The sequence below is a fragment of the Hyperolius riggenbachi genome, chromosome 3 (assembly GCF_040937935.1).
Source record: "Hyperolius riggenbachi isolate aHypRig1 chromosome 3, aHypRig1.pri, whole genome shotgun sequence".
In the NCBI taxonomy this organism is placed as follows: Eukaryota; Metazoa; Chordata; class Amphibia; order Anura; family Hyperoliidae; genus Hyperolius; species Hyperolius riggenbachi.
The window spans coordinates 354,885,679-354,895,801 of NC_090648.1; the positions used below are offsets into that span (position 1 = coordinate 354,885,679).

The 10,123-nt window shown below is 47.0% G+C and overlaps 1 protein-coding gene across 5 annotated transcripts in view; it reads right to left on the reverse strand.

Moving 5' to 3' along the window:
• The window catches only part of SIMC1 (SUMO interacting motifs containing 1), a 190,800-nt gene extending 181,502 nt beyond the window's left edge, over nucleotides 1–9,298 (reverse strand). For 2 of the 5 annotated variants that reach the window (XM_068277111.1, XM_068277112.1), the window contains exon 1: nucleotides 8,968–9,294. In XM_068277111.1, coding sequence (XP_068133212.1) covers nucleotides 8,968–9,057 — 90 coding nt within the window. In that variant the 5' untranslated portion in view covers nucleotides 9,058–9,294. Of the gene's footprint in view, nucleotides 1–8,967 lie in introns of all 5 variants that reach the window. The other 3 variants (XM_068277110.1, XM_068277108.1, XM_068277109.1) reach the window with 2 other exon arrangements.
• Nucleotides 9,299–10,123: the final 825 nt, after the last annotated feature.

Sequence of the window (10,123 nt, forward strand, 5' to 3'; positions counted from 1 at the left end):
CGGCGACTTTGGCTTAAGTAGTGCATGCGTGGACCCAGAGCGCACCAGACGCACCATGCCAGTTGCCGTAAGAGTCCTGCACAGTACTCTAACGACTGAACCACGCAAGACCCTTATGGCAACCAGCATGATGACACAACAGGTGCGTGCACGCACAACTTCAGCTGAAGTCACTACATTACCGGAGCCACCAGTGGGACCAGGAGGCTGCCGGGGGAGCTCGCAGGCTAAAGGGGACTGGAGGAAGCCCCAGGTAAGTCCCAAATTCCTTTATGCACTTTTTAAGTGGATAAGAACGGGAGCACAACGTGACGTTCAGCGTACATAAAAAATGGTACTAGTCGGAACAGGAAGCAGATGCCTATGGGTGTAATGAAAGCCTTAGAGAGCAGACAGTGTTCATTCTCACTAGGCTGTTTAATGTACTGCTTTACCATGTCTCTGCAATACCCCTGGGAACCCCAGTAGAAGCATACTGCTGGGTCTACCATTAGTCGGAAACAAGCCAACAGGAATCCTCCCTCAGGGAAGAGTCTTGTTTGTCCACCACTGAGAGGGCCAACAAGAATCCCCAATGAGGATTTCTATTGGCTTGTTTCAGTCTAACATTGAGCCCCAGCAATATGCCTCTGCTGGGGCTCCCATAGGTATTGAGTCACTGGTCCACTGTGGCAGGAAAAATGGCAACCCAAGCAGCATCAGTGAACACTTCACAATGGCTCTAGTGTGACTAGCTACAACGGATCAGAACCATCATATACACTCACCTAAAGAATTATTATTAGGCGCACTATACTAATATGGTGTTTGACCCCCTTTCGCGTTCAGAACTGCCTTAATTCTACGTGGTATTGATTTATTTAACAAGGTGCTGAAAGCATTCTTTAAAAATGTTGGCCCATATTGATAGGATAGCATCTTGCAGTTGATGAAAAATTGTGGGATGCACATCGAGGGCACGAAGCTCCCGTTCCATCACAGCCCAAAGATGCTCTGTTGAGTTGAGATCTTTAGACTGTGGGGGCCATTTTAGTACAGTAAACTCATTGTCACGTTCAAGAAACCAATTTGAAATTATTCGAGCTGTGTGACATGGTGCATTATCCAGCTGGAAGTAGCCATCAGAAGATGGGTACATGAAGGGATGGACATTGTCAGAAACAATGCTCAGGTAGCCGTGGCATTTAACCGATGCCCAATTGGCACTTAGGGGCCTAAAGTGTGCCAAGAAAACATCCCCACACCATTACACCACCACCAGCCTGCACAGTGGTAAAAAAGGCATGATGGATCCATGTTCTCATTCTGTTTACACCAAATTCTGACTCCATTGAGACTCAGACCAGGCAACATTTTTTCCAGTCTTCAACTGTCCAATTTTGGTGAGCTTGTGAAAATTGTAGCCTTTTTTTCCTATTTGTAGTGGAGATGAGTGGTACCCGGTGGGGTCTTCTGCTGTTGTAGCCCCAGCCCATCCGCCTCAAGGTTGTGCATGTTGTGGCTCCACAAATGCTTTGCTGCATACCTTGGTTGTAACGAGTGGTTATTTTAGTCAACGGTCTTTTCTGTCAGCTTGAAAAAGTCGGCCCATTCTCCTCTGACCGCTAGCATCAACAAGGCATTTTCGCCCACAGGACTGCCACATACTGGAAGTTTTTCCCTTTTCACACCATTGTTTGTAAATCCTAGAAATGGTTGTGCATGAATATCCCAGTAACTGAGCAGATTGTGAAATACTCAGACCGGCCCGTCTGGCACCAACAACCATGCCACGGTCAAAATTGCTTAAATCCCCTTTCTTTTCCATTCTGATATTCAGTTTGGAGATCAGGAGATTGTCTTGACCAGGACCACACCCCTAAATGCATTGAAGCAACTGCCATGTGATTGGATGATTAGATAATAGCATTAAGGAGAATTTGAACAGGTGTTCCCATTAGAAAAAAACACACCTTTTAATGACCAACTGAGAGTTAAATTATGCAAGCTTTCTGGGATCTAGTCCCCTTCTTCAGGCATATTTCCAGATGTTAGCTGAAGTAAAACACTGGCATCATTTCACTCCCATCAGTTAACCATTAAAAAGGTATTTTTTACAAAACTTTTTTTTTCCACCTATACTAGATGTAACTACAATTCAGGGCTGTGGAGTCGGTGAAAAATCCACCGACTCCACAGGTTAGGATTCCACCGACTCAGACTTCTCTAATTTGCATATTACAATGTTGATTGAAACTATGTAACATATAATGCATCTCTTAACTGCAATACAACTGAAGTGAGAGGGATATGGAAGCTGCCATATTTATTCCCTTTTAAACAATACCAGTTACCTGGCTAGCCTCTAATACTTTTAGTCAGACTAAAACTAGCCCTTGGTAAGAGTACTTGAACACAGGAAGAAGAAGAAAAAAAAATCCATCAAGCCCTATACAATGTGACTGTGGGTACATGTAAGAGTGATGTGCAGGTACGCTGCAGGGGAATGAGGCGATTCTTCCTCTATTACACATTCTTCATGTACAATCTGAACCAGGTTTATGGGTGATAGACAACACCTCTGTGTTCAATGTGCACAATATTCTCAGTGGATTCCCTGCAGCTCTGTGAGGAGCATATTAATGGTGTGTACACACTTGAAAGATAAATGAAAGATATCAGACCAATTTTACCCCCTTCCATGTAGTATGAGAGCCATACCTCCACAGTCTATTCTATTGAGCTGAACTCCCCATCAGGTAAAAATCTTTGCAAGATGCTGCACACACAGATGCTGTACACATTCAAAAGATCAGTATCTGCAAAAGATCTGTTCCTGCAAAAGATCCGTCCTTGCAAAATGCATTCATAGTCTATATCTGCAGATCCTCATACACACATTGTTTAACAGACATTCATCTGCAGATTTTCTGCAGATCAGATCCACCAGGATGGATTTTCAGATATGCAGATGAATGTCTGTTAAACAAGGTGTGTATGAGCATCTGCAGATATAGACTATGAATGCATTTTGCAGGGATGGATCTTTTGCAAGAACAGATCTTTTGCAGATACTGATCTTTTGAATGCGTACAGCATCTTTATAAGCAGCATCTTGCAAAGATTTTCACCTGATGGGGAGTTCAGCTCCATAGAATAGACTGTGTAGAGCAGTGGTCCTCAAACTAAGGCCCGCGGGCCGGATGCGGCTCCCTGAGGCTTTTTTACCGGCCCTCAACACACAAAATGTGTTACTTATAGATGCGGCAGCAATGCTGGCACCCCGTTTCCACATGGAAGCCAGCTAGAAGTAATTTGTGGGCTTCTAATCCAATTCCGCATTAGGTGGCACTGCTGCCCAATTGTATGGCAGGTCATCACCTGGGTATGCTTCACTGTCTCCTGTGCAAAACATTGTGGTAGTGGTGGGGGCGGGGAGGGGTGGGGGGGTTGGGTGGGTAGAGGTAATATAAAAGCAGTGTGTGCGTGCGTGTGTAGGGGTGGATAATTTGCAGTCCTTTTACTGGGGAAAGGGGGTTGTTTTGGGAGGACTTTTGTAAATATGTATTTTGAACACTAATTGCGTTGCGTGTGGGGGATGGTGTTTCAGTCTTTGTTTACACTACCTAGGTTCAATATAATGTTTTTCTACATCATTTTATGTACACTCCGGCCCCCCAGTAGTCAAAAGTATGTTGACCCAGCCCTTGATTAAAAAAGTTTGGGGACCCCTGGTGTAGAGTATGGCTCTTATACTACATGGAAGGGGGTAAAATTGGTCTGATATCTTTCAAGTGTGTATGTAGCATTAGAGTATAGTTCTACTGTGTAACAGGGTAAACCTGAGACAGATGAAATTAAAGTTTTTTTTACATACCTGGGGCTTCCTCCAGCCCCCTTCAGGCTAATCAGTCCCTCACTGTCCTCCCCAGTAGGGCTGCACGGTTTTTCGGTTCAAAACCGAAACCGCGGTTCGTGCCAAGACGATCTGGTGATAGTCAGTATCCTCTGTTTTTACTGAGTGCCCGCCCGCTTGTCTGGCCCGCCTTCCGCTGTGCGCCGATTGGCCAGACCCGCCAGAAGCAGCGAATATGTATTGTGGTTAATGAGCGAGGGGGCGGGTCCACTCGAGAGAGCGGCACACAGCTTTACCAATCGCTGGATAGCGATGGAATGACGGCAGCGGTAGGCGGAGCTGTACGCTCTTTCCCCTTAATGCAAAAGGCATTGAGGGAAAAAACAAAAACATTCCTCTTTTTTCAAGGTGCCGTTAACTGTGATTAGGTTCCCTGGTCCTTTGCCTGAAAAACACCCCCAAAGCATTAGGTTCCCACCACCATGTTTGACAGTGGGGATGATGTTCTTTGGGTTGAAGGCTTCTTTTTTATGCCAAATGAAGGAAACATCATCGTGACCAAACAAATTCAATTTTTGTTCCATCTAACCCTAAAGCGTGTAGACGCGGCCGCGATGTTCCTTATCAATCGAGTCGCTGATGTGGCTCAATTGATAAGATCCGACAGGACGGATCTTACTTCCGCCAATTCCCTGCTCGCTCCCCGCGAGGGGACAATGGCAGGGAATCGAGCGGAAGATAAGCGGGGACGAGCGGGGAATCGAATGCGGCGCACGCGCGGCGAGCGGGGATGCGGAGGGCATGCGCGGGAACGCGGAAGAGGCGACCCGGCGGCTAATCGAGCCGGCCGGATCGCAGCCCCATCTACCCGTGTAGATGAGGCTTAACTCAGAAGGCCAGAAGTCTCCTTTGTCCAGATGAGCATTTGCAAAGGCCAAGCAAGCTTTTTTGTGTGCCTTATCTGGAGAAATGGCATCCTCCTTGCCCTGCACTCGTGGAACCCAGCAGTGCTCAGGGTCTGTTGGATTGTCTGCCTTTGGACATTGCCACCAGCAGAGCCCATATTCACCGGGATGGCATTGGTGGTGATCCTTTGATTTTTTTTTACCTCCCTCACTATCCTCCTGGCCAGCACAGGTGTCACTTTTTGACTTCCGACCAAGTCCTCAGATTTTCCACAGTGCGGAACATCTTGTATTTTTTTTTAATACTTTGCACTGTAGCCACTGGACTTAGAAAACATTTAAAAATTGCCTTGTAGCTCTTTCCTGACTTGTGAGCAGCCACAACGCGCAGCCGCAGTGCCTCACTGAGCTCCTTTGTCTTAGCAATGACTGTCCACAAACCAACTGCAGAGAGCTGCCGTTTTTCACTTGATTAAAACAGCTGTTCCCCATTAATCAGGATAATTAGGAAGCTAATTAATGAGTTCCAGGCCTAAGCCATTTTCTGCTAGGAAAGGCACGTCACACGCACGCTGACAACCAGTCACGCCCACCTTCCAGCGAGACGGAACCCAGGCCACCAGGAATCACGCTGCTGGCCACGGCGCATGTCTTCCACTGCTGAGGTTTAAGCGGCTGGCTGCTCTGCTGAAATGCGATTTTAACAAGTGACATTGTGAGTATAACTTAATTTGTCAATAAAATAACCTCTTTGATAATGCACTATGGCGTGCTCCATCCTTGCCTAGATACTTTCTCATGACACCCTACAACGGAGCGTCGCAGTGCATCTAATCAGAGAGGAGGCTAACACCTGTGAGCGATTCATCTGACCAGGAGCGCAAGATAAATTATTTTGTTAATTAGGAAGCTTTAGAAGAGCTTGGACTATTTGGAATAGTATAGAATTTTGGATTTTGCTACAGACTGTTTGTTAAGGGTATAAATAATGTGACACTTTTTGCTCAAATGTAAATAAAAGCTGAGAAATGTTTTTTCCTCACAGTAATGCCTCTTGTACATCATCTCATTATTGTTTGGGAGACACCCATCTCATTTCCCTGTCAAAAAATTACTTGCTGGTTGAATAAAAGCAATTTGCTGATCCATGAGATCCGTTGCTGTAAGCAGGCCGCACTTCTGTGCAGTCTGCGATAATCCCGGGCAGGTAGATGCGTTCCCCATACACCGTATGGTGGTAACACATCTTCCCCAGGCTACAGCTGGACCACAGCAGACCATTGGAGCAGAAACTACCGCTGGCTGCATGTGGTTCGGCTGAAGTGGGAACAGAACCTTTGGGCTAGTTGACACTGGGCACTTTGGTAGCGTTTCGCTGATCAGCAAAAAGCTATTTTTTCATTGTACAGGAATGCAATTTAGGAGTAATTGCGTTGTGGTTCTATAAGATTGAAATGCAATTGCTCCAAAAATGCTGCATGCATTATCAGCAAATCGCTAATCGGCGATCGCTACAGTATGAACACTACCATCTGTCACAGGAGCCCTAGCGGTCAGACCGCAAATTGCCTTCCAATCGGTTTCAACACAGACCATGCAAGCTGTGGGCGTGATCTTTGCGCAGAAACCCGACGGAAATTTGGCAAGCAGCCCGACCAGAAGGGAGCCTGTGAGGTACGGTAATTACAACTTACACACTATTTCAGGGTATCTGCCACCACCACTGGTATGGGCCAGTGGACCCGACTGACTGACTAGTCCTGTAAATAAAAACGGTTAAAAAAAACACGCTGTTTTGTCTAGCTAACAGTGCAATAGTAGCGTCTCTCCAGAAGTCTGGTTCAGTTTGTGCGGCTGAGAAGCAGGGTAGCGGAACAGTGAATGACTGATAAAGTATTTAGTCACGGGCAATATAAATAATTAATATATACAGACAATCATTAAAATCAACAATTATTGAGACATTAATAGCGCAGTATGTAAAATAAAAGAAAGGGAGAAAAAATACTTAGTTTCATGGAAAATGTCCTTCTGTGGGAAAATCATCAAGTCCTTGGTTTCAAGTTCCGCAAAGGTCTTTGTTTCAGAGTAAAATTGAAAGTTCAGCCAGATGGCCGCCAACCATGTGTCCTCTGGCTGGCAGCAGACCGCTCTCATACAGATGGAATTTGGAGGACTGAGAGAAGAGCCCCTCGCAGATACTTTTGATAAAGCTGGTTTGGGGGTGTGGCAATGCCGGCCCCCTCTGAATTACCCACCAATGACGGTTCATTCCCTCTGAGAGATTTTAGGTTTAAACTTGTAAAATGCCGTAACTTACAAACGATACAAGTCATATTTAGGTGGATAACAGATTCATACTTGTCGGAAAATACAGATTAACATGACATCAGACATGGTTAATGCAGCAGACCCAGTTCTTGAGAAGGGTCATACCTCAATAACCGGACGGGCTATCGCGATGAATTTCATATCAGCACGATGGCCAGATTTTACCAAATAAGACTATATGAATTTTATAGCTGTGCGATGTATAGTCGCCATATAATCGACAAAAAACCATACATCACATGCCTTCAGGTCTGCACTGGCCAGTGCCGGAGAGTCTGGCTTCCTCAGCCCCCCCCCCCCTCCCCCCCCCCTGGGGAGCCAGCTTCCTAGCCCTTTTCATGGAGACATCTGGCTGTAGGGGGAATGAGCTGGTCCCTGCAGGGAATGTGGCCAGTGTGACATTCCTGAGGGGGGAGGCATTCCTGAGGGGGAGGGGAATGCTTTGCTCACAGGGGGAACAGATCTCTGGTTTTAAAAACACAAAGAAGTTGTTTTCTGATCGCTTGCACGACTGCACAGATCCGACAGGGAGCAATCAGGAAATCGACTGAATTCTCCAGATTCACCCGCGTTTCTCACGGCTGTTCCGTGACACCAGCTAGCCCTCATATAGTAAGGGCTTCATAAACAAATTGGATTAAGATTTGTAGATACAACACCCTTATTTCCCACAAGCTAAAGCTTGGGCACAACTATGCATGGGCCAAGTATATGAAAGAGGTAAAAACAAACAAAAAAAACCTCCCGCATTCCGGTATGCCTGGAAGGTATAACTTGGAGCTTGACTATTATGAATTCAAAAAAGAAATAATTTGAGAATTTACTAGAAAGGAGCTTAGCCTCTAGGCTACCGCATTACGGCGATGGACATGAACATGGCGCCAGCACCATGACCGCCTAACGCTGATCAGCGTAAAGTCCTTGGGGTGGAGTTTGCAGGGGATCGCGCACGCATCCCCGCTTGGATGACGGAGTTCCACCCAGTCATCAGCCTCCCAGCGGCAAGACTGTTAGACGGCAAAACCACCGTCTAATAACAGTGTACAACACTGCGATCTAAGGCAGCGCAGTACTGGGGACAGCCATGTGACACGGCTATCCCCTCCAGAAGCTCAGAAGTGATCGGTTGTCATAGGCTGATGCCAATGACAGCTTATCATGGCGATTGGCTGGCGGGCAGGGGGGGGGGGGGCACAGATTTAAAAAAAAAAAAAAAAAAAAAAAAAAAACACACACACACACAACCACTGGGGGAGCGATCAGATCCCACCAACAAAAATCTCTGTTGGTGGGTAGAAAAGGAGAGAGGGGGGAGGGGGGGGAAATAACCTGTGTGCTGAGTTATGCTGCCCTGCAGTGAAGCCTTAAAGCTGCAGTGGCCCATTTTACTAAAAATGGTCTGGTCCTTAGGGAGGGAGGGAGGGGGGGGGGGGTTTAACACTGCAGTCATCTAGTGTTAAAGACTAAACAGGTTACACCAAAAGGTTACTTTTGAAACTAATTCTGCCTAATGGATGTGAGCAGCTTTCCTACAGGCTTACTTCAGGTTATAGTCTCATTTCACCACTGTAATGTTTCTCAGAGGTGGAAATCCCATTGCCCTGCAGCTGTGACATCCCTCAGCTAGTTTCAGAGCTTGTTATCAGACTGCAGCATCACAGCTCCCCAGACAGGAGGCAGCTGGACCTGCGTCCCACCACAGAATGGAAAGTGAAAGTGTAACAACACAGCGATCACCGCCCAGGAAACGTACACAAGACTGGGAAACATGTTTATATACACACAGGAGAGATGGCAAACACACAAGAGCCGCTCTGCCAATGCTATAGACGGGAGAGCTCGCAGCGCAGACGAAGGAGACTTTTACTTCATAGCAGATTCCGTCACGTGACTCACCGCCTGTCCAGAGACCGCACTGCCCCGAGCTGCTGTCACACGCTCCCCGTCCTCCTCATCCGAGTCCAATATAATGATCGCGTCTTCCATAATACACTGCGCTGCCCTATGCTAAGTGCCGAGAGGCGGCGCCATCACAGCCGCCCGCACTCCCCAGAGCGCCGCACACTAGAGCTAACGCTCTGCCATATCCCATCCCAGGCGCGTACCACTCGCGCTTCTTTTATGTAGGGCCCCCAGCCATGTGATTGGCAAACACTGCCCACGCCCACCCAGAGTTTCTCCTGACAGCGTGACACGCTCCGCCTCTGAACTGTGACTGGGGACAGCAGTTCCACCTGAACTTGTATAGAGGCTCTGTAGTGACAGGCTTGGTTCCCGCATGAATCTGCACATTTCCGGTCCAGTCCTGTCAATTTGCATCAGGTTTCTATAAGTTTTACCTGACTGGACCGGAAATGTACAGATTTATGTGTCAACACAGACATAGAAACACATACAAAACTGATACAAAACTTACAGGACTGGACCAAACATACAGATTCATGTGTCAACACAGACGTAGAAACACGTGGCATAAGTGGTTAGTGCTCTAGCCTAGCAGCACAGGGTCCCCAGTTCGAATCTCAGCCAGGTCAACATCTGCAAGGAGTTTGTATGTTCTCCCTGTGTCTGTTTCCTCCCACATACCAAAAACATATGGATAGGTTCATTGGCTCCCTCCTAAATTGGCCCTAGACTGCAACACATACACTCAGGGCCGGGCCGAGGCATAGGCTGGAGAGGCTCCAGCCTCAGGGCGCAGTGTAGGAGGGGGCGCACAATTCATTCAGTTGTCATTCCTAATTGTGTATGAAGCAGAAAGAAATAAGAAAAGGGGATACATAGCAGTGACTGCAAGCCAGATAACTAGATATTAAGGTGTTGGGGAGGTTGTGGGCCCTGTGGCCCTCTTAGTCTAATAGCAATTAGTGTGTGACGGCTGGGGTGGGAGGGATGGAGGGGCGCACTTTGGTGTCTCAGCCTTGGGTGCTGGAGGACCTTGTCCCTGCTCTGCATACACTATACAATACATACATAAACATAGGATTATGGTAGGGAATTAGATTGTGAGCTCCTCTGAGGGACAGTTAGTGACAAGACCAAATAGCACTGC